Here is a 27,872-nt window from a genome sequence, read left to right on the forward strand (position 1 = left end):
GTCAGTAAAAACAAAGCAAGTAAATACCTGATATACAGACAGGCTTCGTTCCACATTCACTAACTGTATTTTCATCAAGCATAATAATGAACTTTTTACTTTTTTACCCCCACCCAACAAAAAAAAAAAAAAAAAAGATTTCAATTCATTGGAGTATTGTCAGAGTAAACAGACCGCCAGCTATAACGTGGAATGGTGTCAACTACAGTAATGTGGAATGTAGTGGTGATACATGGTATTGTGACACTGAGCTTCTTTTCACCTAGAGACCTGATTTCTGTGGCAATCATTCTCACCAGCCATCCTTGATCAGCAAAGTGATTCACCTGGTTGAAAACAGAGGTCAAGATGTCATGTTTGTGTCCAACTCATTCTAAGAGATTTCAAACAAGCAGATGCTGCTATCAAAAGAATAAAAGCAAGAGAAAGCCAGGCACAACTTTTTTTTTTTGGGAGAAAACAACCGTTTTAAGAGGATTATTTTGCAAGCAGGGTTGATACAGTGTGGCAAGACATTATCAATTAACATCAATAAAAGGTTACTTTAGGTTTCACATACAGATGATAGTCAATCTTGCAAAATACATGGAACCACATTTACGCATACAATTTTCATTGTACTGAGATCAAGCAGCACCAGAACAGTGAGAAAACTACAAAGACAATCTATACTTAGCTTTAAAAAACAAAACAAGCACTGTTGTTTCCAAAAGCCTAATGGAATGTCTGAACAAATCTAACATGACAATTTAAGGGGTCCCTAAGAACTTTGAACTGAATCTGTGAACGTGATCGAGAAGAATTACACCAAGATGTCAGTGTCACAATACAGCCTGCCTCCTTTCTGTATGAGCCCACAGCAGAATTGCAATTAACTGAATACGGGATTGTACATGTCTGGAAATTCAAATACAAAACTGTTCTGGTGTTGTGAAGCAAATGGAAAGCCTACCCTCACAGTGATTGGTGGAAATCGACTGCCAGTTTATTTACCATACACTAAATCCTGTAAATATGAGAAATCACAAATAAGTAACAAAAAAGGGGGGGATGAGGGGCGCTGAAAAATGCACACCAAACTAGCGGGGACAAAGGAACTTGGAAGGACGATTAGGACCCCCCTCCACTCACCCAGCACACACACACACACACACACACACACACCCATTCACAGTCTTTCACACTTGTTCACTCACTACTTACAGACCTACACACAAATCTGACAAGGAACGACAGCAACATGGACTCACTAATCAATACAACATGTTTCCACAAAGTGACTGAATCTGCTAATAACTGAAAATTACCCTGTCACCTTACAGTGAACTGAGAGGGGTAAACTAGTTGGTCAGGAGCAATTCAGGCTGCTTGTCATACAGAAGTGGGAGGGGCTGATGGAGTGGAGGGGGGATGTATATAAGCTGTCTGTGTTTAAGATAAGAGTGTAGGTGGATTAACAGTGCAATTCCATTAGTTTTCTCCATCTCCTGCCTCTCCCTCATCTGCCTGGTTTTCTGATGTCCACAGCTGGAAACACAAAGACAGAAACACCGTTCAATGTGACATTACAACAAAAAGGGACATGATGATCTGTTACAGTCCCAAACAATATAAAACTCACAGTCAGGTTGTCCCTTAGTAGTTGCATGATCAGGGTGCTGTCTTTGTAAGAGTCCTCGTTCAAAGTGTCAAGTTCAGCAATTGCTTCATCAAATGCCTGTGAAAAGAATGTCAACTGTGATTAATGTTCAGTCATCCTGCATGACATTCCAACCATAACTTTTGGGAAACTGACGCTCTTTGATCTCTAGAAATACAGTCAATTGACAGAAGCGTCTCCCTTGAAGATTTGGGTACATACCGTCTTTGCCAGGCTGCAGGCCTTGTCCGGGTTGTTGAGGATTTCATAATAGAAGACTGAGAAGTTGAGGGCCAGGCCGAGCCTTATGGGGTGCGTTGGCTGCATCTCCCCCTTGCTAATGTCGAACGCTTGCTGGTATGCCTCCTGGGAATTATCCACCGTCACTGAACAGGAACAACAAAAAAAGACAATTTACAAGCCGTAGGTAAAACAAATACTAACTACATTTGTACTTGTTTGCATACAAATGTCTCAAATAAAATATTTTCAGTTAGTTCAAATTTTGTTACTTTTAAATACAGTCAAAGGTCTCCACTTGTTATTTTGCTCTTTATTTTTAAAGGTACCAGATCTACCTTTAACAATTAAAGCCACTTGTTTTGGTTTACCATTAAAGAAATGGAAAACAACTGTTTACATCCCATTTGGAACAATGCTACAAATATTTGGTTATTGAACATTTGATGCAAAAGTGATTTGTTTTCATTTAATTAAGCAATATCAAAAGGCAAAATGTGTTTTCACCCTTCTTAGCATCTCCAGATGCAACTTCAGAGAGGTATCTATAATAGTCGCCTTTCATCTTCAGATAGAACACCCTGCTTTCATGAGAAGTTGCATTGGCAATGAGATAATTGTCCAGTAGGCCCTGAAAAACAAACAAACAAACAAACATCTAGAGTCAGTTCAGGGACAAAATTGCTGATTTGCAAAACCAATCAAGTTTAAAAATGCATTATCTGACCCCACAGAAAGAAAAACTTACAAGTACATCTTTACAGATTTCCTTCAGTTCATCTTCTATCTTCTCCCGATATTCACGTGACATCTGCTGTTTCTTGTCATTGCCCTCAGTCTTCTGCTCAATGCTGGAAATAACACGCCAGGACGAGCGACGTGCTCCAACCACATTCTTGTAGGCAACAGAGAGAAGGTTGCGCTCCTCATTTGACAGCTCTGCGCCTTGCTCAGTCACAGACTTCATGGCTGCAGCCATGTCATCGTAGCGCTCAGCCTGCTCAGATAGCTTGGCCTTCTGTACCAGCTCGTTCTTATCCATTTTCTAGACTGGAAAAAATACAAAAACAGAAATATGTGCAGTCAATAAAAAGTTAGAGAGGTTCTCAGTAACATGTAGTTTATCTTTACTGTGATGGTTCCTAACATTTTTTGGGGTGGTCTATTAAACTTCACCCTAAAAACCTAAGATAGACTTGAGGTTCTTAATAAATGACTCATGTTAAATGTTTGACTAATTGCAATCAGGTTTTGCCAAAAACAGCAAACACTTCTTAGAGATGTCAAATGAAATTTTCTTCACAACATGCTTTTAGGTGTCATTCTAACATTTGTTTAGTGCCCTGACTGGTAGGGGTTTGCAGTGAAACTCTTTGGTCAGTTTTCTTAATCAACAGTTTATATTATTGATAATGTCACAGTCCTTAGACTACAGCAGTTTCATCTATTTTTGTCTAAACCAAGAATCAGTTTCAAAACTACCCACTGTGACCATGTCTTCTTCTCTTATTCCCCTAATTAATATTTGGTTTGTAATGAAATTATAGATTTAAAATCCAACTACTACTTGTATTTGCTGCCGCAGATTCAGACTGATCCTATACTAGTTTTAAGCATCAAGTATTTTGGACAAGGCCGTCTAGTTGTACTAGTTGGCTGAAGACAGCTCAATTAATTTTTGCTTTCATGTTAAGAAACTTCAAGTTAAAATATTTAAGACTATACAAAACCCATATTGAGTTTGGTTTATATTTGAGTGGTTTGCTGAACCTGAAAATGAGAGCTATACACAGGAATTGTTAAGGTTAACGTTTCGATCTAGTTTTGCAATTTTCATTTTAAAAGATTCAAGGTTTTTTAGATTTTTAGATTTTACATTTGAGTCTGCTATATTAGTAGGGCTATGTTTATTGTTACTTAATTAGTCACTAAAATCAACTCTAAATTTCGTTGCTGGGTCCTGACGCCCTCCCCGGAGGTTGCTAGCAGTGCTAGAGCGGGCTTTCCCCTTTTACTACCCACGTTTACCGATAAGTTGTCAATTAATAAGTGAATCGTTTACATTTTTGTAATTGAACTAGATCCGAGTGAGCGTTCAAATGTAACCACACAATGTGAAAGGCGTTAATCTGTCGCGATAAGCGAATGAAGTGGCTAACAGTCTGCTAGCTACCGTCGTCTGACTAGCGCTGTCTGGCTATCGGTAGGCCAGTAAATTTACAACACCGGGCCTTATTTGTTTTAAAAGTCCACAACATCAAGATAACAACAGCTGGTGCTTAAAAATAAAATTCACACAAATAAACGAACATCTGGTATTTTTGTGAATTACAGTAATTTATTTTCCACAGCTGTATCGAGGCCCGCCCAGGCTACCGAGCCTGTCAGAACAAAGTGTCACGGAATCCGACCGTCGGTTAGCTGCTAGCCTTAGCCTCCGATGGCTTCTCAACGGGATTCATCCGGACACGAAAGAAACAGCTATCTCACCTCTAAACTACCAATGAAAACACACCAATACCGTGCTGTATTTGAACGCGTGAAGTCATTCCACTTACTAAATTGGTGACTTTCAATCCTGGTTATTTTCACTCTCTGGACGACTCAGCCTCCGTCTCGTTCAGCGTTCAGGGCAGTACCACTTCCGCTACACTGGCGTTTCTGTTTCCTCCTTTCTCACCACACATCTGCCTTACGTAATGCAAAGCGCTGCTTCTGAGCTAAAGACAGCAATAGATTTTATTGAATAAAAAAGCCCAACTTAAAGCTTTATTCAGGAGGGAAAAAAACAACAATCACATGAATCCACGTTTCTCTATTTAGTTTATAAATAGGACTAGTTAGCTATATATGAAAGTGATTTCCTTCTTCTTTTTCACATTACAGGAATAAATGTTGCCACACCTGCTGCTTGTTCAGCTTGTACACAAAATTCAACTTTTTATTGCCAAAATGATGACATCCAGACTTTAACAGGGTAAATATTTGTGCTTTTGTTGCTCTTTTATGAGATAGCCTGGACATAAAAAGTATTTGTATTAGATTTCTTTCTTTCTTTATTGAACATGTAAATCATGTTCAATTTAACTGAACGCTTCACAAAAATATGAAAAAATAATTGCCCATAATAACTAACTCATAGTTGCACGAATCACATCAAGTCATCCGGTTCCTGAAGAAGCAAAGCAGTCCCAGACCATCACACTACCACCATGTTTCATTGTTATGGTTTTCTGAAATGCAGTGTTAGTTTAACGCCAGCTGAAACCTGAGACATACCTTCAAAGCAGTGCCACTTTTGTCTTGTCAGGTTATTGACTCAGATTTACTTAATACAACTTCAAACCTGAAGCTTTTGAAACATTTATAGAAAATAAGATGACATTTCAGCAGTCATCCAACTTTGACAACTCATCTATCCATCCCAATTTTACTGCCCTGTGTTAATAATTATAGATTTCTGCAAACATTATGGATAAAATCGAATATAAACCCCATTTTTACCATAAATCTATGATCCCACACCCTTTCACAGAGTTGCTGGCTTAATAAATTAATCTTGAAGTGCACATCCTGATCAGTGACTGAATTTATCCATGACATTATTTTTGTTTTCAGAACATTCATTTAGACACACATTCTCATTAACAACCATAGCACAGAAATACACTTTCTGCATTTGGGGACATTTACTCACCCTCTTGATTTTATGTTTATGTATTTAGCAGATGCTTTTGTCCAAAGCGACTTACAAGTGATAATCGGCATGTTGCCCTTGAGGCTAACATCAACAATAACAACAACTTGACATCAATCATGGAGAGGAGGAAACAAAGGAGTGGACGGTGGGGGGGGGGGGGGGGTGCTAGTTAAGAAGATGCTCTCTGAAGAGCAGGGTCTTCAGGAGTTTCTTGAAAACTGAAAAGGAAGCTGCTGTTCTGGTAGTGCTTGGAAGGTCATTCCACATTTGTGGAACGATGCATGAGAAGAGTCTGGATTTTAGACTTTCAGGAGCTGGGAAATGATGGGTGGTGTGAGGTTAAGCCACTGAGGACAAGGACACACATTCTTGTTCTTTGCATTTTAAATGTGTATTAAAGTTAAAATAACCAATCAAATTCTCTTGACTATGATCAAACCATCTCTGCACTCCTATGGATAAGAATAGGCTAATGTTTTTCTTTGTTATTGTACTGAACAACAGTAAAAGTCTCCAAACTTTCATTATCAAAGTACATGCAAAGCATGCTTCAACTTTCCACATCACATTTGTGGACAGAACCCATCTCGCACAGCTCCCATCATCCTAAGAACGTAATGTTCTGTTCAACAGAATTTTAACTTCTCATTTAGAGAGCGTTTCACCTGCTTTTATGCTGGCATTTTTGTATTTTTGATTATATAAAAAATACTTGAAAATAATCCTTAAATATCTCAGCCGACAGAAATCTACTTGATTTATAACAATTTTTCCACATTGTTACACCACCATACATTCTGGCTTATCCAAAATGTTTTCTAATTATAAATTAATATTGAGTTGATGTATGTTTTTGCCTTTTAGCTTTTTTCAGAAATACCACCCTCAGAAGCTCACTGTAACAAAAAATATGAGGATTGGACTTCACATGTTGCCCTCCACACTTTGTGGTTCAACGCAACTCCCACAGCTAAATCCACTGGTGTGTAGGTACGTTCAGTGGGAATTTGCAAATAACTCCATCTTTCATGGATATGCAAACAAAGAGTCAGAGTACCCGGCCCGGAGGTTACGGGGTCCCACCCTGGAGCCAGGCCTGGGGTTGGGGCCCGTGAGCGTGCACCTGGTGGCCGGGCTTTCGCCCATGGGGCCCGGCCAGGCCCAGCCCGAACCGGATACATGGGCTCATCCAACTGTGGACCCACCACCCGCAGGAGGAACATGAAGGGTCCAGTGCAGTGTGGATCGGGTGGCAGACCGAGGCGGGAGCCTTGGCGGTCCGATCCCCGGACAACGAAACTGGTTTCTGGGACATGGAACGTCACCTCGCTGGTGGGGAAGGAGCAGGAGCTTTTGGCAGAGGTTGAGCGATACTGGCTAGATATAGTCGGACTCACCTCGTCCCTCGACACATAGCATTGGCTCTGGAACCCAAGTCCTTGAGAGGGGTTGGACACTCTCCTTTGCTGGAGTTGCTCCGGGTGAGAGGCAGAGGGCTGGGGTTGGCTTTTTGTTAGCCCCAAGACTCTCTGCCTGTGTGTTGGGGTTTACCCCGAGGGACGAGAGGGTATCTTCCCTGCGCCTTCGGGTCGGGGAACGGGTCCTGACTGTTGTTTGTGCTTATGGGCCAAATATCAGTTCAGAGTACCCAACCTTTTTGGAGTCCCTGGGAAGAGTGCTAGATATTGCTCCATCAGGGGACTCCATTTTCCTGCTGGGGGACTTCAATGCTCACGTGGGAAATAACAGCATGACCTGGAGGGGTGTGATTGGGAGGAACGGCCCGCCTGATCTGAACTCGAGTGGTGTTTCGTTATTGGACTTCTGTGCAAGCCACAGTTTGGCCATAACGAACACCATGCTCGAACTTAAGGATGCCCATCGGTACAGGGCAGCCTAGGTCGCAGATAGACTTTGTAGACGTATCATCTGACCTGTGGCTGTATGTTTTGGACACCCGAGTGAAGAGAGGAGCGAAGCTGTCAACTGATCACCACCTGGTGGTGAGTTGGATCAGATGGCAGGGGAAGATGCCGCGTAGACCTGGCAGACCCAAATGCATAGTGAGGGTCTGCTGGGAACACCTGGCAGAAGAACCTGTCAAGACGGTCTTCAACTCCCACCTCAGGCAGAGCTTTGACCGCGTTCCGAGAGCAGTGGGGGACATTGACTCCGAGTGGGCCTTGTTCCACTCTGCGATTGTTGAGGTGGCCGGAGCCAGTCGTGGTGGCAACCCCCGTACCCACTGGTGGACACCAGAGGTTTTGGGAGCTGTCAGGCTGAAGAAGGAGGCCTACAGGGCGTGGCTGGTCTGTGGGTCTCCTGAGGAAGCAGACAGGTACTAGCTAGCCAAGCGGGGTGCAGCAGTGGCAGTTGCCGAGGCAAAATCTCGGGCATGGGAGGAGTTTGGTGAGGCCATGGAGAAAGACTATCGATCGGCTCCAAAGAGGTTCTGGCAAACTGTCCGGCGCCTCAGGAGAGGAAGGCAGCAACTCGCTCACAGTGTTTACAGTGGGGATGGGGAGCTGCTGACGTCAACTGGGGCTATAGTTGGACGGTGGAAGGAATACTTTGAGGAGCTCCTCAATTCCACCTACGCACATTCTGAGGAGGAACCAGAGCCGGGAGACCTGGGGATGGACTGTCCAATCTCGGGAGCAGAAGTTGCTGAGATAGTCAAAAAACCACACAGCGGCAGAGCCCCGGGGGCGGATGAGATTCGTCCTGGGTATCTCAAGGCTATGGATGTTGTAGGGTTGTCGTGGTTGACACGTCTCTGCAACATTGCATGGTCATCAGGGGCAGTTCCTGTAGAGTGGCAGACCGGGGTGGTGGTTCCCATCTTTAAGAAGGGTGACGTGAGGGTGTGTTCCAACTATAGGGGGATCACACTCCTCAGCCTCCCTGGAAAGGTCTACTCCAAGGTACTGGAGAGGAGGGTCCGAGCGATAGTTGAATCTCAGATTGAGGAGGAGCAATGTGGTTTTCGTCCTGGCCGTGGAACTGTGGACCAGGTCTATACCCTTGCAAGGGTGTTGGAGGGGGCATGGGAGTTTGCCCAACCAATCCACATGTGTTTTGTGGATTTGGAGAAGGCTTATGACCGTGTCCCCAGGGGCACCCTGTGGGGGACGCTCCAGGAGTATGGGGTGGGTGGTTTTCTGTTAAGGGCCATTCAGTCCCTTTACCAGAGGAGTGCAAGTTTGGTCCGCATAGCCGGTAGTAAGTCGGACCTGTTCCCGGTGAGGGTTGGACTCCGCCACAGCTGCCCTTTGTCACCGGTTCTGTTCATTACCTTTATGGACAGAATTTCTAGGCGCAGCCGTGGTGTGGAGTGTGTCGAGTTTGGTGGCAGGAGAATCTCGTCTCTGCTTTTTGCAGATGATGTGGTCCTCCTGGCTTCATCCAGCTCTGACCTTCAGGTCTTGCTGGGTAGGTTCGCGGCCAAGTGTGAAGCGGCTGGGATGAGGATCAGCACCTCCAAATCTGAGACCATGGTTCTCGACCGGAAAAGGGTGGCTTGCCAACTCCGGGTCGGGAGAGAGGTCCTACCTCAAGTGGAGGAGTTGAAGTATCTTGGGGTCTTGTTCACGAGTAAGGGTAGGAGGGATCGGGAGATCGACAGGCAGATTGGTTCAGCGTCTGCAGTGATGCGGACGCTGAGCCGATCTGTCGTGGTGAAGAGGGAGCTGAGCCAGAAAGCCAGACTCTCGATTTACTGGTCGATCTACGTCCCAATCCTCACCTATTGTCATGAGCTTTGGGTAATGACTGAAAGAACGAGATTGCGGATACAAGCGGCCGAAATGAGTTTCCTCCGTAGGGTGGCCGGGCTCAGCCTTAGAGATAGGGTGAGGAGCTCGGGCATTCGGGTGGGACTCAGAGTAGAACCGCTGCTCCTCCGGATCGAAAGGAGTCAGCTGAGGTAGTTTGGGCATCTGGTCAGGATGGCTCCTGGACGCCTCCTTGGGGAGGTGTTTTGGGCATGTCCTGCCGGCAGGAGGCCCTGGGTCGACCCAGGACACGTTGGAGAGGTTACATCTCCTATCTGGTCCGGGAATGCCTTGGGGTCCTGCCGGAGGAGCTGGTGGAGGTGGCCGGGAAGAGGACGGTCTGGAGCTCCCTAGTTGGGATTCTGCCCCCGCAACCAGGATAAGCGGAGGAAGACGAGGACGACGACAACGAACAACAACCATGTTCTCAATGAACCCAAAAACTCATTAATATCAAAGCTGAATGTTTTTGGAAGTAGTTTTTAGTTTTAGCTATTTTAGGGGGATATCTGTGTGTGCAGGTGACTATTACTGTGCATAATTATTAGGGCAACTTAACAAAAAACAAATATAGACCCATTTCAATTATTTTTTACCAGTAAACCAATATAACATCTCCACATTCACAAATATACATTTCTGACATTCAAAAACAATACAAAAACAAATCAACCAATATAGCCACCTTTCTTTGCAAGGACACTCAAAAGCCTGCCATGCATGGATTCTGTCAGTGTTTTGATCTGTTCACAATCAACACTGCGTGCAGCAGCAACCACAGCCTCCCAGACACTGTTCAGAGAGGTGTACTGTTTTCCCTCCTTGATGATGGACCACAGGTTCTCAATGGGGTACAGATCAGGTGAACAAGGAGGCCATGTCATTAGTTTTTCTTCTTTTATACCCTTTCTTGCCAGCCACGCTGTAGAGTACTTGGACGCGTGTGATGGAGCATTGTCCTGCATGAAAATCATGTTTTTCTTGAAGGATGCAGACTTCTTCCTGTACCACTGCTTGAAGAAGGTGTCTTCCAGAAACTGGCAGTAGGACTGGGAGTTGAGCTCGACTCCATCCCCAACCCGAAAATGCCCCACAAGCTCATCTTTGATTATACCAGACCAGACCAGTACTCCACCTCCACCTTGCTGGCGTCTGAGTTGGACTGGAGCTCTCTGCCCTTTACCAATCCAGTCACGGGCCCATCCATCTGGCCCATCAAGACTCACTCTCATTTCATCAGTCCATAAAACCTTAGAAAAATCACTCTTGAGATTTCTTGGCCCGGTCTTGACATTTCAGCTTGTGTGTCTTGTTCAGTGGAGGTCGTCTTTCAGCCTTTCTTACCTTGGCCATGTCTCTGAGTATTGCACACCTTGTGCTTTTGGGCACTCCAGTGATGTTGCAGCTCTGAAATATGGCCAAACTGGTGGCAAGTGGCATCTTGGCAGCTGCACGCTTGACTTTTCTCAGTTCATGGAAAGTTATTTTGCGCCTTGGTTTTTCCACACGCTTCTTGCGACCCTGTTGACTATTTTGAATGAAACGCTTGATTGTTCGATGATCACGCTTCAGAAGCTTTGCAATTTTAAGACTGCTGCATCCCTCTGCAAGATATCCCACTATTTTTGACTTTTCTGAGCCTGTCAAGTCCTTCTTTTGACCCATTTTGCCAAAGGAAAGGAAGTTGCCTAATAATTATGCACACCTGATATAGGGTGTTGATGTCATTAGACCACACCTCTTATTACAGAGATGCACATCACCTAATATGCTTAATTGGTAGTAGGCTTTCGAGCCTATACAGCTTTGAGTAAGACAACATGCATGAAGAGGATGATGTGGACAAAATACTCATTTGCCTAATAATTCTGCACGCCTTGTAAATGCTGATAGAAGGATGTCGCTGGGTGTTGTTGCATCATGTATCCTATCAAAGTCATATTGCAGAAACTCACCATTATACCTGGGAAACGGTGAAATAACCGGCAAATCATCCACACAGTTTCTCACATACTATCACATTTGTGCAAAACCTTTCAAATTACACAAAATGTTTTTATCTTCTTTAATTTGCAGCCATGCCTTTTCTGTTTCCAGCACAGATCAATAAAGGCTTGGTCTAGTTTTAACACATAATTTTTCTGTGATCTGAAGCAGCCTCTGACTCGAGCTGTGATGTTACTGAACACAGTTACTGCAGCTAAACATTAAAACCTGCATGCTGCAAGTGTATCCGTCATCTTGTAGGTTGTCTGTAACATTAATAGTTGTGATATCCAGCGACAGAATCAGAGTCCAACAAAGAGTCCTCCTGTGAACATCATTCACTTGTCTGCAGGCTGATGGAGAACTATCTGACCATCTGCTATTTTCTGCTGGTACTCCCGCTCTGATTTTTTCCTCCTGTAGACGTCATCTGTGAAACAAAAGTAATATTTTAAGCGATGAAACAGGGCTGCAGTTATTTAAAAACATGTAGATCCATACCACTTATTATCAGACTCTCTTCACATGTTGTTAAATGTGGCATAGTAGGACAATAAGATGTGTGTAGCAATAGGACAATAATAAAAACAATACTACTTATTACCTATGGCTCTGTTCTACTTAGGTGACCCAACAATTACATTTGTATACATGTGTTACAAGTCATGCAACATTTTGGCTCGTCACTGCAGCAAAAGCACACGTGTAAATTAATATGTGGCGCACATGACCCAGGAGAACCCTCTCCAAGGTGCTGATTTACTTTGTACTCTCAGACAGCTGATGAAACGGAGGTGTCAATATTTATTTATTTTGTTTCTTTCTGGTATCGTACTGAAAATAGTAGCAGTTTTACAACTTTTGCATGAGTAATTTTTTCATAAATTACTAAGCTGATAAGTGATAATGAACCTGGTTCTTTTTAAAGAAAGCTTTCACAAGGCTTCAGAACAAAATTTCACATAAAATACCATGGGTTTACCTTTTTTTTTTAAATGAGGTCAGAAATGACCCATTCTGACTAGGTGTTAGTTTACCCCCAAAGAGATTTTGTCTCAGATTCTTTAAACTGAGATAGTTTGGACTGGCTTACATTTAAACTGGTCAATGGATTTGAATGGATCCCACCTCTAAGACATCTCCACCAGGTCATGTTTGTAAATAAGAACATGTTCTCAAATATTTTATCTGGTAAAATAAAGGTTGAAAGAAATTGAAAAGTAGTGTAGTTGAACACAACTGATAGTCTTAAGTGGTGAAATCTGTAAAGTAGATTATAAGATAAGGTAGATAATATGGCTTTCCCTTATTCTGATTGTGATCAGACCTTTAGTTTAGTCTCCACTGACTGTAGCATCATTAGCACTTGACTTTTATAATAAAGTATTTTTCTCAGATCAGAAGGACTCCTGCAGACTGGAACATATATACAATGAAATGTTCTTTACACAGATCTTGCAGATGTTGAAGTTATAAAATTATTTTCATCCCATAGATGTTCCAGAGAATATTTGAGGCCAGTAATGTAGTGATGTGCCTCAAACATGGGAACTGATTTAAACCAGTCCTAACGTAGTACCAGCTTGAAACAGATCCAAAACCGATCCAAATCAAAAAGATAAAAGTACATAAAATATATGGTTTAAAATGTGATGAAGCATAGGTTTGAAGTGCATAATCCTGATAGGAGAGACAGCTCGGGCCTGCTGCCTGATAGTTTGACTTTAGAGAATATTTTTGTTCTGGACCAGTATCAGCACTATTTGCAGTCATGACCTTCAGGAAACACGACATGTTTAAGACTTATTGTGGCTTGAGGCAGACATACTACCATTTTGGAGAACAGTAGGACAAGATGGACACGCAATGCCAAAGCGTTTCAATATTAACGAAGAAGGTGGCATGACATGCGGTGGGTGTTTAATGCAGTGTATCAATATGGTTAAAAAAATAAAATAAACAAACATGGCGGCTACTTCCTGTCTCCACCGTGTAGACTGGCCTCAGATAAAGCGTGCATAATAAAGAAGCTAACTTTGTTGACACTTACAGAAAGTCTCTTTTCCTATCCTCACGTTGATCATAACCCACTCCATGACTCCTCCGATGCAAAAGAAGATGGGTAGAAACCTGTACGGCCCCAGCTGGCGTTTCCCTGGAACGATGCTCAGAAGCCTTTTTATTGTTTTGCTCCTATAAAACATGGCGAATTATAAAAAACAAAAGCTAAGAGTCCAGTTTACAGCGTCTTCGCAAAAGCGGTTCAAAACCACTCTCTTGTCTTTCACGTGCCCTTTGGAAACATTACGAGAGTATGAGAAATGGCGCTCGTTTTGTTTCATGGCTTATAGCAGGCGGGCGGTGTTCTGATTCGCCTCGTTGTAGCAAGCTAGCATTTGTGGCTAGCTCTACGGCGAATTAAAAACAAACGCGTTTAAAAACGTAATATCCGGTTTTTACGCGTCTACAAATCAAATGCAAATGTTTTACTTTTCATTATAAGTTTAACACGTAACCTTCTGAATCGTCAGGCAAAATATTTCAATGAATATGATGCATATATTTAAAAAAATCGAATATATTTAGATGCTTCTTGCATTTTAGTTGAACACAAAATCACTAGATGGCATATTTTCAATATTGACTGACACCTAAACACATTTTCACCCAATCTTTAAAAATATTGAATTATTTTAATAATTTCAGCAAAACATAATAAAAACAGGCAAGTGATTTTTATGACAATTCTTTATTTTGTGTTTTATTCAATCCCATGGTAACCATGCCTTCTTAAATGGTCTAAAATTGAACTTCCTGGGACGGGTCTTGAGCGATTGGATTTCAAAACATAGTATGTATGACACAGTATAAAAACAGATATAAAGCCAAAAGTTCTACCATAGCATGAGATGAAATACACAGATGAGGGTTTAATTTAACTGGGATGACCAAACGCACCATAGCTGAAATGACCTCATGACACAGTATTAGAAATCACACAACAGATACATAAAATATACTTACACAAGACACATGCAACAACTCTAAGGGGCTTCTCAATTAGTACCATACAGGGAGCTAAGAGGAGATCTAGGACACTAAATTTTCTCATCAGAAATCTACAGGATCAAAGATAAGTTATACTAATCATGTAAAAACATTCCTGTAGGTTTGAATTTCATATTAAGATGTGAGAGCATATATGCAGGCATTAATTTTCAAAAAGGGGGTATTTAACAATCCCACTGTTTTCTTTTAAATGACTTCCTATAAACAACAGTCATATTTTTGGGGGGGTAAGTGGTAAGTCATCAGAATAAATGAAATTATGATTTTACAGCATTACTGTCTCAAATCTCATCCATTTGCCCCAAAATTTCCAATATCACAAACAACTGTGTTAAGTTTGGAAAATAAATCAAGAATTAGCTTTTTTTTTTGCTGTCTTGATTTTGAGCTTTGTTTTATAATTATTTGTGTAGTGAAATGGTAACTCCAGCAGATATCAGTCTTCAACTTTGTGAGCTGGTCTACAAAAAGTCCAGTGATGCTCAACTGTGTTTTCGTTTGCACGCTCACTCATGTGATGCACACGCGTGTTCCGGATAGTGAAGCCCTGTTTCATGATGTAGTCCATGAGATGAACCCTTAAAGACACCTCTTGATGATAGTCACACGGTCCAAAGGTAAACGATACCTGACAGTCCCTGGTGTCCATCATGTGTTTGTTCCACTTGGTGAAATTGTTTGAAATTCCTTCAAGCAGCGCGTGAACTTTGGTCGTAATAGTTAGCTGTGTGATGATCACCGCAACTGGGTTTGAGTATTTAGACAGTTTCCGAGTGCTAGAGAGCTCCACGACTTCCTCAAAGATGTCGGGAGGGTACAGCGGTTTGGGATCATTAAGGCACTGGATCAAAGGTTCGATCTGGTAGAAGTCTGCCTCCTTCCTCAGCAGGTCTGTCTCTGTGAAATCCACAGGAAGGGTAAGCTCCGATGTTCGCAGGAAGTTAAGGATGTACCGGAAAAGTGTCCCGTCTCGATCAATGAAATAATTCCCTTGGGAATCACGAGTTGTGGGAAAATCACCCCTGAACATGGCACCAAGCATAGAGTCTGGATAACGCTGCAAGGTGGACAGACTAGTGGTGTACAGGTGGCCTCCCACATTCAAGGTAACAGGAGTGGTCATCTAAAGGAAAATTGTTGCAAAAGTGAGAAATAATATTAATAATTTGTAGTTCTTCAAGAATAAAAATATATTGTTCAAAACAGATTTACAGGAGAAACTCAGAAGATTTAAATGTGGTGCAAAAGTTATTTTATTTCACTAACTGAACTTAAAAGGTGAAACTAATATACAAGATAGACTCATTATAGGGCTGGGCGATATAGCCTAAAGTCAATATCATGATAAATTGAGGATTTCAACTCGATAACGATAAATGAATAACTACAGGTATGCGGAGAAACAAAAGTTGTCCACTAGATGGGGCTGTGTCACGTGTATTACATTGGGACACATTTTTAGTGACAAGGTGGTACAGCTTCTTAAAGGGACATGAACGTTGCCAACCTACACACATCTTTTCATTTATTTATTATCAAATTTATTGACATGGGAAAAATTATCTCGATATGAGTCAGAAATTTTGATAACGATACATTTTCGATTTGTTGCCCAGCCCTAACTCATTATATGCAAAGCCAGATGTTTCAAGCCTTTATTTGTTATAAATGTGATGATTAGGGCGTACAGCTTATGAAAACCCCAAATTCAAACATTAGAAGATTGTGAAAAGGTTAAGTAAAATCAAAGTGTCACACTCTAATCAGCTATTGGATCCAGAACATCTGCAAAGGGTTCCTGAGTCTTTAGATGGTCTCTCAGTCTTAGTTGGATTACTGAAATAAATATACTTTTGCACAGTATTCCAATCTTCCAAGTTCTCCCAGTATATTAAATTATTGTAATCTAAATAAAAGTACACATGATTTCATTATTTTTTTTATCATTGATGAGTTTTATTTTTTCCTCAACATCTTTTGTTGTTATTAATTTCGCTGTGGACATCCTTTTATGCATTATTGTTCTACAGCACTTTGGGTTGCCATGACTTGAAAAGCACTGAACTAATAACCTTGATTGACTGATTATCAGGAAGAAGAACATTATTAACATTGAGTCTTCATTTCTAACCACAACCATAACATACCTTATGGCCCCAGTCTCCATTATCCATTTGTGGAAGAATACCGACTTGGTCAGAAACAAAACAGAAGGAACAGATGACAATCTGCACACTTTACATTTATCTGTGGAAGAAAACAGCCACATTACTACAGATTAACTTAATTTTGCACACACTTCTCTGTACGTATGTTAGATTTTATGAACAACATTGTAGAGTAGCTGATTGATCAGCTGCAGTAAATCTTACGTAAAATGTTTGGTTGTTAATCAGAGAGAACTTCAACAGTATATCAAACATAAACAACACATGCATATGTCTGAAGAAACGGAAAACCAGATTACTACTCACTGTGGATTTTTATGTGTCCCAAACATATTTATCAGATTATCCCATGTGATACTTATAAATGTAGTCCTCCTAGTCATCTATAATAGACTAGAACAGACTTTATTAATCTCGCCGTGGGGAAATTCACTTGCTACAGCAGCACAAACACTTAGAGAAAAGGAATATGAAAAATGCTGATGCTCTTTACAGGAAATACCCTGAAATAAAATGGTCTGAATGTTAGCGGTTCCTCTGCAGCACTGTTGTGACCAAACAAGGTCAAATATAACAAAAGAGGGAACATCTGCATTTGCACTGCCCTCGTCTTTATCACTATGAAAGAAGTGTTATCTCAAACGTAATTTCAACAACCAGGGTTTGAATTTTATAATCGAGAGGTTCTGTTACTTCTACAGCAACACCTGTACGGGGAAAGAGGAAAAGCCCACCACACCGCTTTAATTTATAGCTTAAACTGACATCCTGATTGCTAATACTTAAACGAAAGGCGACGAAATACACAAGTACATCTCTCAAGCAACAAAGTGTATTTTAAAGTGAATTGTGTTACAGTTTAAATAGTATTTTATGCTGCTTTATCTGAAGCGTTAGTAAAAGTGAGTAATGGTTAGCGTAATGATTGTTAGCCTAGCTAGGCTGCTAGTTAGCAAGCTAACACAACTAGCGATACATAAACAACTGCGGCTATCAACAGGATTTCCTTTAGGCTATCTGCGGATAAGAGCAGAACATGACCGGGTTTCTTTGGTGTTAGCTTTTGTGTTTTGGGTCCAATAAGAGTGGGCTGTGGTCAGCATTTAAAAGTCAGTGAATGTGGGTCGTACCGTAGCAGCTGTGGTCGGCTTCAGGCTGCAGAAACACTGTCCACAAGGAGGATGAAGGACAAGGAGGAAGAGGTCTTGCTGCAGCCTCCTAGCATGCAAAAGCACACATCCACAGAGAGCGGAACGGGCTTACATGGTACAGAGGAGGGGCCCAGCCGACTACAGGCTCCTGCAAAACTATTAAACATGCAAATATTCACAAGAGGCAGTCCTTCAAATGCCCATTCAGGTGAACATCCTGCATTTTGAGACCATTAGACAGTGGCATTAAGTATTGACTAACACTAGAATCAATCTAATATATTTATGTTGAATATTTGCCTACTGTGTTGTCTATTATTCATTAAAAACATGAACACGAAGACACAATAATGGAAGCAAATCCATATATGTGTATTATCCCAATCCACTTTACATAGAAATGTAACTCAAGCAATGTTTGGACACTTCATTCTTTATTTCAGTTTTAATGTGCAATTAGAAGTGGTGTGTGACTGAACACACGCAAGAAACGGCATCAAAACAGGATGTGATTTAAGATTCAAGAACACTTCTTTGTGCCGCTCCCAGAATTTTGCTGCAAGATGATAAACTCCAGGAGAAGTTTGGCTGTGCGACATGGCTTTTCCATCACCACAGAGTGCCCACAGTTATCCAGCAGGTCCACTCTGCATCCAGCCACCCACTCTGCAATAACATTGGCTCCAGAGACGTCCACGACCTAGACACATTTGAAACAATAATTATTTTATCCATCTGACATGAATTACTTCATGTTAGCATCTAAATCCTATGCATTTATTAGAATCTCATAATTTCTGTGAAACACCAAGCAGTTATCTATGTTTTTATGTGGGTCATTGTGTTATTTTTAAATCACTTACCTGATCTTGTTTTCCCCATATTACTTGCAAAGGGGTAGTTATGAGATGCAAGTGTTCCTGCAAGGCATACCTTGATTTTTCACCAATAATCTCCATAAACACTGATGAAAGAATATTTCTGTTAGTTAAATATTATCTTTATTGTGTTGTGGCGTACATTATTCAGAGCACTGTGAACTAACCTTCTTCGTAGAATGAGTTATGAGGTTGTCGAACATCAACCAGCCCTTGAAGAATCTGAATAAAAATTCACAGGTTTAAACTATAAAATGATTAACCTTTTAATTTTTCATTCATATTATTTTCTTTTCACCTTTTTACTAATTCACAGATGAGCAAAGGGCTGCCACGTAAACGGGCAGACATCACATTCACACCTGAAGTGGTCTCTTGCTTTAATATTCTCCTTAATGACAGAACGGAGGAGTGGACCCACACAAACCACACATCAAATCGGCCAGCTCAGTCTAGGGAGAGTCATACTACCTGTCTTGGTCTCCTCATGGACATGGCCTCTAAACAAGACAACATGGCCACTCTCACTACTGTCTTCAACATTTTTCCTTTCATTCTTGCTGAAATCCTTTCAACACACATCTCACCTGACACTTTTCTCCAACCTGCTTCATACACTTCTTCACCTCTTTTTTACACTCTCTGTTGCTATGGACAGTAGGCCCGTGCCCTAAGTACCTAAAGTCCTCTACCTTCTTTACTTCTACTCTCTGTAACATCACCCTTCCACTTGTGTCCCTCTCATTTACACTCATACCATACCATACCATACCATCTTTATTTATAAAGCACATTTAAAAACGGCATGGCAGCCGACCAAAGTGCTGTACAGAATAAAAAGTAAAAACACAATATAAAACAATACACGGTCAACAATAAAATGCACAACAAGGCAGATAATTAAAGTCAATAAAAAGACACATAATAAAATAATAAAAGTCAGGGATTTAAAAATGCCTGGTCGTAAAAGTGAGCCTTCAGCAGCGATTTGAACTGGAGGAAGGATGGTGCCAGCCTCAACGAAAGAGGAAGTGCATTCCATAATGTCGGAGCAGCATAGACAAAAGCACGCTGCCCCCGCATTTTGTATTTCATTAATGGAACACGAAGCAGCAGGCAATCAGCAGACCTCAACGCCCGGTTTGGCACATATCTAGTGACAAGATCCGACAGGTAATCCGGTGCTAGACCGTTCAGGGCCTTAAAAACAAAAATCAGGATTTTAAATTTGACCCTAAAGTTTACGGGTAGCCAGTATCTGTCCTTCTGTGACTTACTTTCATTCCTCTCTTTTCCTGTACACATCTCCACCTAGCTTTTCCTCCTCCACCCTGCTCTCGCTGCAGATCACCATGTCATCTGCAAACATCATAGTCCATGGAAACTCCAGTCTAACGTAGTCTGGTAGCCTGTCCATCAACAAAGTCAACAAGAAGAGGCCTAGAGCAAGGGTTGGGCATTATAGCGGCATCAATATCTGTATCGGACGATGTTAGTCATTTTTTAACACATCGGTATCGGTTCGATAAATAAAACCGGGCCGATATTAACAGCCAATATTTTTTCCATCTCATCTCCATTTGTTTGCCTGTTTCAGAGGGTGAGGGGAGTGATGTGTAATTGTTTAGTCATGTGAACAGTGAATGAAATCATCTCAGAACAGTAAATATGTGTGCTGTGTTTTATATCATTATCTGCAAATATCGGTTATCGGCCGTAACAGTGATCTTAATGTCGGTCGGATATCGGCATCAGCCCAAAAATTTCATATCGGTGCATCACTACTTAGAGCCCACACTTGATGTTGTCCCACCGCCTCCTTGAACTCGTCTGGCACTCCTACAGCACACCTCACTGCTGCCTTACAGCTCTCAAACATGCTCTGCACCACTCTAACATACTTCTCACTCTAGACTTCCTCAGCATCTTGCCATATGCTTTCTCTAAATCTAAAAAGATGCACATCATTTTTTTGCACTTCTCTATCAGCATCCTTAAAGCAAAAATAGCATCTGTAGTAACATTCTGCTGCTGCTCATTTCTGATACGTCTTGCTTACTCTATCACAGAGCTTCATTGTACAACCCATTTGCTTTGCTCCTCTGTTGCCACAGTTCTGTAAGCCATCTATGCTGTCATGTTTTAAATCATATAAAGTGCTATAAAAAATGGCAGCAGAAAGTATTTTTTTAGACTTTGCTGAGCGGTGAATGGGCCTGGAGGCACCTTATAGGGTTCCTGGTGACCCAGGGCTTAGACTGTCTCCAAGCCTCTGCTGGATTTTTCCCTGCAAACCTATGCTGCAAGCCCCATCAACATTTCTTCAGGAACTTTCTAGTGCTACTTGCGATGCCTACATCTTACCTGCTGAGGGATTTTAAATCGAACGTGGGAACACAGCCTGAACATGTCCTCCATCTCTTCGGGCGTAGTGGGGATCAGCGGGATGTTCAGTGTGTAGTTATGCTCCAGATCCTGCAGGTGATTGTCAAATTTGGTTTCACACGGATGTTTTATACCTGCAAGATGAAACCAGTGTTTTACTGGTCACAAAATGACATAAAATGGCCACAAACGGAAATATCTGGAACATTAAACAGCAGAAAGAACGTCACTAAAGAACTGATTAAGTGAAAAAGATGAGAAGGAAAGAGACGTTTTAAAAGATTTAGCACTAATTTTCTTCATTAATGACGTATTTTATTAGTACTTTGTGTGTATTTATATAACCATAATGGTTTGTTCAAGTTTTCTGTTCAGACTGTAGAGTGTTACCTATCTGAAGAAAAGATTGAGTTAAGCGAAACACAATTTTTCTGCATCAATGCCATAATTTATGCTACAGAATGATTTTTGTTTTTACTGCATAATTGGGTTTTATCTGTAAAACTTAACGCATGTTTATCTTAGTTCCTACGCAAATTCCACTTTTTAGAGCACTTGACCATGTTATGTTATTTCTTCACAAAATACACCCTAAAAGTGGTTTTTGGCTTCATGCATGCATTTTCCTGTCTCAGCTGCGTCTTCCCTTCAGCTCTGGTAAACTCTGCTAAGCTAGGCAATAGCAATAGCAGGCGCCTGGCTGAGGTGTTTCAGATCTTGACCCCTCTTCCCCTGGACTGCAAACACTAACATCCAGTCTCTCTATGTAGTTAGCAGGGAGTTTAATCTCCACAACTGTGAATAATTGATTTCTTTCTTATCTAGGTTGCATTTTAAAAAGCCTAAAAATATATATTTTCTTCTGCAAAAGGTACAGGATCCCTTTCCAATCGCTGAGTCGGACATGTCAGGGTGAATCTGCAGCATGTATGAATCTGCGGTCTCCGAGTCCACAGTTGGTGGAATTCATATGGATAGAGGTGGAGTTTCATCTTATTTCCAGGTTGAAGGATTGGTTTATGTTTCTAAAACAAATTACATCTATCTATTATAGTTTATTGAGCCTATCGTTGCTCTGGAAGGGGTCAAATAGCACGATACAGACTCTTCTGAAGCTAAACTTTCACTGGAAACATTTTTATCTCCAAACATGGAGTTAGATTTGTATTTCATGGCAGCTACAACAGAGTAAGAATTCAGTAACAAGAGGGACACAAACCTAAAAACACACACAAAGTGACTGACCATCTGGACAGATGAGTGTCATGCTACAGAGGTCTGATGGAAAGCAGGCTGCATAAACCCCAGCTACATTGCCACCCATGGAGGTTCCAACCAGATGAAATGGTTTCCTGTTTAAGTGAACGGCTCTCACAAACTACAGATGGAGGAGACGACACAAACTGATTTTTAAATCTAAAAAAATCTACATAGGAAAAATACTCCCATCCATTAAAAGTCCCTTCCTCTGAGAACCTGATGGATCCTTCTGACTTGTCCCTGAATGGAGTAATCCTCTGTGTTGGTGCGGGTTGTTCCCTCATGACCAGGCATGTCCACACACACAATATGCAGATGCTTTGGTAAATACTAGACACATGAAGAGCACACAAAGCAAAGAGAGGTGAGTTTATGAAACACTTCACACGCTGATGTACGTTGTTCATGCTGGTGCTGTTATAATGATAATGATTAACACTGAGTTAACTAACAAATGCAAATTAGGTTTTCTGTCTTACCTGTTTCTTTTCTTTTTGCCACAACATAAATATGTAGATTCATAATGAACTTATAAATATATTCATCCATGCATTTTTTTTTATTTCAAGGTGATTATGTTTCTGACATAATGTAAAATAACAAAAAAGTGCTTGAAGGAATGCACATTAATGAGATATTTTGATTTTCATCAAGAAAAATTCCCAAATTTTTCTGTTATTTAAAAATTCATAATTTTATGGAATAAAGAGGATTTCATACCTATATGTTAATTTCTCTATAAAACATTCAGTTTTGTTGTTTCAATGACAAAAAACTATTACTAATAAAAAAAGTCTACATTTTAATAAAACCATAATGGTTTACCGCGGTGTGTGTTAGATTTTTAATATTGATTTATATTTTTGCAACAAACGTAGAGTTCCTCCCACCTTGACAACTGTCAGCCATGTATCTTTGTGAGCAGAAAAACCATGAAGCATTAAGATCGAAGGTCTCATCCCAGGTTTTCCTCTGTATGAGTAACAGAAGCGATAACCACCACAGTCTGCAAAGCGCAGCTGCAGACCCAAAGTCCTTCTCCAGTACCTGGAGACAAACAGATTCACACAACCCTAAAGAATGAGACATGCTCTTGATGAAAATTACATTTGGGAAAATTAAGCTGATTATGGAATCAGTTTGGTCATTTTGGGAATCTGATTTATTGTCTCATAAACAATAGTTTTAGAAAACAGGCACATTTTTTTAGAGCAAGTCAAATATGAAATTAATAGTTATTAGTCTGACTTCTGAATATAAAATTACTCAAATGGATGCTCATCACCATAATTTCCCTCCATACCAGTAATAGACTCTGATGAGCACAGATGGCCAGAGGAAGAAGGAAGCCAGGAAAACCAGGATGGGAATCACCAGTGTTCCTCCAGCGATGATAAACAGGTTCACTACATCCAGATCAGCAGCCATGACTGACCTAAAAACACATCAGGAACTTGCGTTGTTCACACAAGAACTGGGTGAATGTGTCAAATCCTGAAAAATACATTTAAGAAAATATAAAACTTACTTTTCCTGTTTCTTATTTCTCTCCTGGTCTCTCGTATCACGTGCAAACACATGTGGACATGGCTTTTATTGGTGTTTCTGTTGATGTGTTAAACCATTTTCCTGGAGAGTTGAAATAAAACCATCCCCCTGAAGAGCACAGTTAGCTTTGTCAGATTATGTTTGCTCTGGTGAAACTCATCGATTATTAGTCAACATTAGAGAAAACCAGGCCACAAGTTAGGGTCAATATTTTAAAGGGAGCGCACCCTCAAGTTTAATTTGGACTGAGCTCAGAAAAAGTTAAATTAAAAATAGAAGCAATAAAAAGTTGTTAGAAAATAATTGATGCTCATTTGTGTACAGTAATTGTAAATTATGCAGAACATTCAAAATACTTAGATTTCTGCAGATATATAACTAGTTAGATTATGAATCATTGCATTTACTCTATTGCTTTTGCTACAGACAGCTAGAAACTGCTTCAGATCAGCTGCAACACTGAAGACCTGTATGCCTACAGCTAGAAGCGCTAACAACTCTTCAGACATATTAATTAGAGGGTTTTTTTCTTACAATTTGGTTAATGTAGCACCTTTGAACTGCATTAGAGACCATTCCTTTGGGATCTGCTGTCTCTACACCCCCAGCAGTTCCCTGAGGTCCAGTGACCAAAGCCTACTGGTTGTGCAGCACCAGGCTAAAGACCAAAGGTGACAGATCATCTGCTGCTGTGGCCCTCTGGATCCCTCTCCCCCTGAGCCTGATCTGTGGACTCAGTGGTCTCCTTTAAAAGCAGTTGAAAACGCACCCGTTCAGACTGGATTTGGTGTGACCTCCTGTTCACCCTCTTCTTCCTCACCAACTTATTTTCATGCTGGTCTTTCTGTAGATCAGTGAATGTCAACTGGCGGCCCACAGGCCTCACCCGACCTGCTAGATCTTTCCACCTGGCACCCCATTATTAGTGAATAGAGCAAATGCATGTTCTACTTTTTTATAGCAAATTAAGCAAACTGGAAAATAGACTTTAATCAGAAATGACTACAAACTCAGGTCTCATTCAACATTTTTTATTTAATCTGCAGCAGTTCATAGAATCTCCATTTTTGCGCTTTTCACTATAATAGCGCAGAATTGTGGTGTCTCGACAAAAAACGCTCACAGGAACAAAGCAACACATGTAGGATAGGCCTACAAGCAAACTAAATTTACTAGCATAGGATGAGCCAAGTAAAGGAATTGTAATTAAGGGAGAAAACAAGCTGAATAAGTAAAATAAAGTTACATAAAAGGCTCTCTTAGAGAAAAATGACTAAAGACTAAGCACGTTTTGGAAGACAGCATGCTTAAAATATGACGTCAAAGTGATGGAGAGCGGAACAATTAGGAAGCCTAATATGTCATAGTCGCCCCCTAGTGGCTTGGGTTAGTAAAGGAAATACAAACAAACACTGGCAGATGCTAAAATAAATAACAAATTTGGAAGGAAAATCAACATATCAAGTATTGATATTTTAAGAAATAATAATAATTGAAATTTATTTTAGAAGAGCATCTGATTCTCACAAAGTCTCCTGGGAAAAAACTGTTCCTTGAACAAATCTAGTTGAAGACTGCTGCTGTAAATTCTGTAGTTTTTGAGCTTTTCATTTTTATGCTTATTTGAAGTTAAAAATTTTCTCCAATTTTTGGCTAAGATGTTTCTTTTAAATATTATTATTGTTCTTGTGAAGAACCTTGTGATTTTGATTTTGAGGCAATTTATAAAAAAATAAATTCTTGTACTTCTTTTGCAAATTCACCATTCTAAAAATCAGGCTTTAAAGTGACAGTGTGTATTTTCCCTGGCGATAGGGGGCAGTACATACCTAAATCATTGTAAGCAAGCATTATTCTTGTGTTCAACTAAGACCTTATCAACTGATGGCCATTAGGGTCAAAAAGCCCTGGGAGTGCATCCTCCAGCATAATAACAAGAACATTAGATTGCATTTTATCACTTGTAATGAGTGGAGAGGTAAATGTGTAAAAGAACAAAGTTTATCAATGCAGAAAGTTTTGTAACCATTTGTTACAGATCAGTAAATGCATTCTGGGGCAGCAGTAGAGCGGGTTGCCTCATGATTGGAGGGTCATGGGTTCAATTCCAGCTCCCACCAGAGGTGTTCTGCTGTTGTGTCCTTGGGCAAGACGCTTCACCCAACTTGCCTGTGTTGGTGGTGGTCAGAGGGGCCGACGGCACCAAATGACAGCCTCGCCTCTGCCAGACTGCCCCAGGGCGGCTGTGGCTACGTAGTAGCTTACCATCACTGGCAGCCGGGGCGTCGGACTGGGGTGGGGGGGTGGGGGGGGGGGGGCACCGTTTACCCAGGGCCCACTGCAGGGAGGGGCCCTGAGACAGCTTTGAATAAAAATGTTTTATTGTTGTTGTTTTTTCCTCCCAACTTACTTAATGTCTTAATAAACTTCCCTTTACCTGGATAAAGAGGTTAAGAAACAGAATTTCGCCTTAAAAGTAATAACTGAATAATCTCTGAGGCATCTATCACCCCTGAAAAATGTGCAAAGTGGTTTAGTCCACACCAGCGGCCAGGGGCTGCACGGCTGCATGTACAGCTATGAGACATTGCAGATGCCGACAGCCAGAGCTGGAGGCAGGAGAGTCAGTCATGTCTTTTCCCAAGAAAGGGAAATCTGGCTTCCAGAAAAGAAAAGAAAAGAAGGAGAAAAAGTTAATTGAACAGAAGCAAGTATTGACTAGGTTCTTCAAGAAGGAAGGTGAGCAGCAGCAGAACACAGTTTTAGCTGATATTAGCTAGCTCTCAGAAGCTGCATTCATGTTAGGTGTTCAGTGTTAAACGCCTTTAGTTTCACCATCAAGATCAAATATAAATTAATTAGTGTTATCAGTGAAAACACTAATATATATATATATATATATATATATATATATATATATATATATATATTAATCAGAATTATTATCGCGGGCGGCCGCCGCCAATTAATTTGCGGACCTCGCAGTAAAAACGGGTTCACTCTGTGTGGATATTTCAGCTCCAGTCATGGACCAGGACAAACTTGGTATCGATGGATTCGTGGTAATCTCAGGAATGTGAAGCTGCCACTGTTTTTCGTATAGCATGATGACACTGGTGTTAGAGGATTGTTATTGACTTGGTTAGGTATTTTAAGCCTATTTTAAATTTCTTTATATTTGATCTTGAAAACGGACAATCTTATAATTTGGCTGATAATGCAGGGATTATAAAATTTAGAGTACATTACATTCACAGAGAGAACCTGGTTTATTTCATGTCATATGTATTTAATATATCAATATATATCAGTATTAGCAAAGCTTAACATCATGAACCATGACAGACATGATTGAAGAGCAGATGAAGATATCATGCCAGGCACTGATGAGAAAATATTACCAGGATCTCACAGCTGAATTTGAGAATGAGATGCTACACCTGAGAACAAATCTGATCATGTCTAATACTTATATTTTTTATTTGTCCGGGAAAAGAGTTGGTACAGTATTAAAAGGGAAACAACTGCTAGTGTAATGGGTGAATGTAATCTCATGACAGTCAGGGCATATGCAGTATCGGGGTTTGTGCAATACACTTGATGTGTTTCCGTTATTGCTGTCTATGTTGTTCTCTGTGTCCAATTTCCTTGACATTTGTTTGTGTTAGTATAATGGGATGACAGTTTTTGTCTCTGTCACATGACTTGTAAATACTATCTCTGTATGTTTACACTACTTTGTGTCTAACATCAACCTGCCGGAGGGTCTGCAGATGGAAATTAGCCCAAGGCTATAAACTGGCATATTTACATTTATTGAAATGTTCATTAATATGTATTGACCCACTTCCTAAATAAATAAATAAATATATGGTGCCACATTTCCACACATTCGGTCTCCTCTTGAGCTGCTTAATGCCATCTACAGGATGCAATTACAGAGCATTTTTGGAGAAGTTTGTATTGGACTGAGGATATTTTGCACACTACCTGTAACTGTTGCTGGGGGGTGAACAGGCTTTTAGCAAACTGAAACTGGTGAAAAATTATTTGAGATCAACAATGTCCCAGGATA

General features: G+C 40.8%; 4 protein-coding genes across 5 annotated transcripts; all 4 read right to left on the reverse strand.

Annotated features, from left to right (window-relative positions):
- Positions 1-1,019: 1,019 nt before the first annotated feature.
- LOC107391080 (14-3-3 protein beta/alpha-1) lies at positions 1,020-4,575 on the reverse strand. Its single transcript, XM_015968131.3, has 6 exons — positions 4,438-4,575; positions 2,628-2,929; positions 2,387-2,510; positions 1,862-2,025; positions 1,622-1,717; positions 1,020-1,527 (listed from the first exon to the last, which is right to left on the reverse strand). The coding sequence occupies exons 2-6, from the start codon at positions 2,919-2,921 to the stop codon at positions 1,471-1,473; spliced, it is 735 nt and encodes a 244-aa protein (XP_015823617.1). The 5' UTR covers positions 2,922-2,929; positions 4,438-4,575; the 3' UTR covers positions 1,020-1,470.
- Positions 4,576-11,403: 6,828 nt separating this feature from the next.
- On the reverse strand, positions 11,404-13,686 carry LOC107391076 (ubiquinol-cytochrome c reductase complex assembly factor 5). Its single transcript, XM_015968128.3, has 2 exons — positions 13,389-13,686; positions 11,404-11,768 (listed from the first exon to the last, which is right to left on the reverse strand). The coding sequence occupies exons 1-2, from the start codon at positions 13,540-13,542 to the stop codon at positions 11,677-11,679; spliced, it is 246 nt and encodes an 81-aa protein (XP_015823614.1). The 5' UTR covers positions 13,543-13,686; the 3' UTR covers positions 11,404-11,676.
- Positions 13,687-14,068: 382 nt separating this feature from the next.
- On the reverse strand, positions 14,069-17,834 carry kctd6b (potassium channel tetramerization domain containing 6b). 2 transcript variants are annotated; one of them, XM_015968127.3, is made up of 3 exons: positions 17,706-17,834; positions 16,555-16,654; positions 14,069-15,530 (listed from the first exon to the last, which is right to left on the reverse strand). In XM_015968127.3, exons 2-3 carry the CDS (start codon positions 16,579-16,581, stop codon positions 14,844-14,846), a joined length of 714 nt encoding a protein of 237 aa, XP_015823613.1. In that variant the 5' UTR covers positions 16,582-16,654; positions 17,706-17,834; the 3' UTR covers positions 14,069-14,843. The 2 variants fall into 2 exon arrangements, with proteins under 2 accessions (XP_015823613.1, XP_054601974.1); XM_054745999.2 differs by lacking the exon at positions 17,706-17,834 and adding an exon at positions 16,882-17,019.
- A 307-nt stretch (positions 17,835-18,141) lies between these two features.
- On the reverse strand, positions 18,142-23,916 carry abhd6b (abhydrolase domain containing 6, acylglycerol lipase b). The gene is made up of 9 exons (XM_015968126.3): positions 23,778-23,916; positions 23,553-23,684; positions 23,140-23,296; positions 22,466-22,579; positions 22,235-22,367; positions 20,969-21,123; positions 18,772-18,826; positions 18,590-18,690; positions 18,142-18,426 (listed from the first exon to the last, which is right to left on the reverse strand). Exons 2-9 carry the CDS (start codon positions 23,675-23,677, stop codon positions 18,247-18,249), a joined length of 1,020 nt encoding a protein of 339 aa, XP_015823612.1. The 5' UTR covers positions 23,678-23,684; positions 23,778-23,916; the 3' UTR covers positions 18,142-18,246.
- Positions 23,917-27,872: the final 3,956 nt, after the last annotated feature.

This window comes from Nothobranchius furzeri, chromosome 15, assembly GCF_043380555.1.
Source record: "Nothobranchius furzeri strain GRZ-AD chromosome 15, NfurGRZ-RIMD1, whole genome shotgun sequence".
In the NCBI taxonomy this organism is placed as follows: domain Eukaryota; kingdom Metazoa; phylum Chordata; class Actinopteri; order Cyprinodontiformes; family Nothobranchiidae; genus Nothobranchius; species Nothobranchius furzeri.

Coding starts and splice junctions, on each gene's coding strand:
- LOC107391080 (XM_015968131.3), bottom strand. CDS start 2,921: ATGGATAAGAACGAGCTGGTACAGAAGGCCAAGCTATCTGAGCAGGCT. Junction 2,026..2,386: donor ATCTGGAGATGCTAAGAAGG/GTGAAAACACAT, acceptor GTTCCTGTTCAG/TGACGGTGGATAATTCCCAG. Junction 1,528..1,621: donor TACTAAGGGACAACCTGACT/GTGAGTTTTATA, acceptor TTGTGTTTCCAG/CTGTGGACATCAGAAAACCA.
- LOC107391076 (XM_015968128.3), bottom strand. CDS start 13,542: ATGTTTTATAGGAGCAAAACAATAAAAAGGCTTCTGAGCATCGTTCCA. Junction 11,769..13,388: donor GATAGGAAAAGAGACTTTCT/GTAAGTGTCAAC, acceptor TTTGTTTCACAG/ATGACGTCTACAGGAGGAAA.
- kctd6b (XM_015968127.3), bottom strand. CDS start 16,581: ATGGATAATGGAGACTGGGGCCATAAG. Junction 15,531..16,554: donor ATGGAGACTGGGGCCATAAG/GTATGTTATGGT, acceptor ATTTTCCTTTAG/ATGACCACTCCTGTTACCTT.
- abhd6b (XM_015968126.3), bottom strand. CDS start 23,677: ATGGCTGCTGATCTGGATGTAGTGAACCTGTTTATCATCGCTGGAGGA. Junction 18,827..20,968: donor GATTTAAAATCCCTCAGCAG/GTAAGATGTAGG, acceptor ATTTTTATTCAG/ATTCTTCAAGGGCTGGTTGA. Junction 18,427..18,589: donor TATGGGGAAAACAAGATCAG/GTAAGTGATTTA, acceptor AAATGTGTCTAG/GTCGTGGACGTCTCTGGAGC.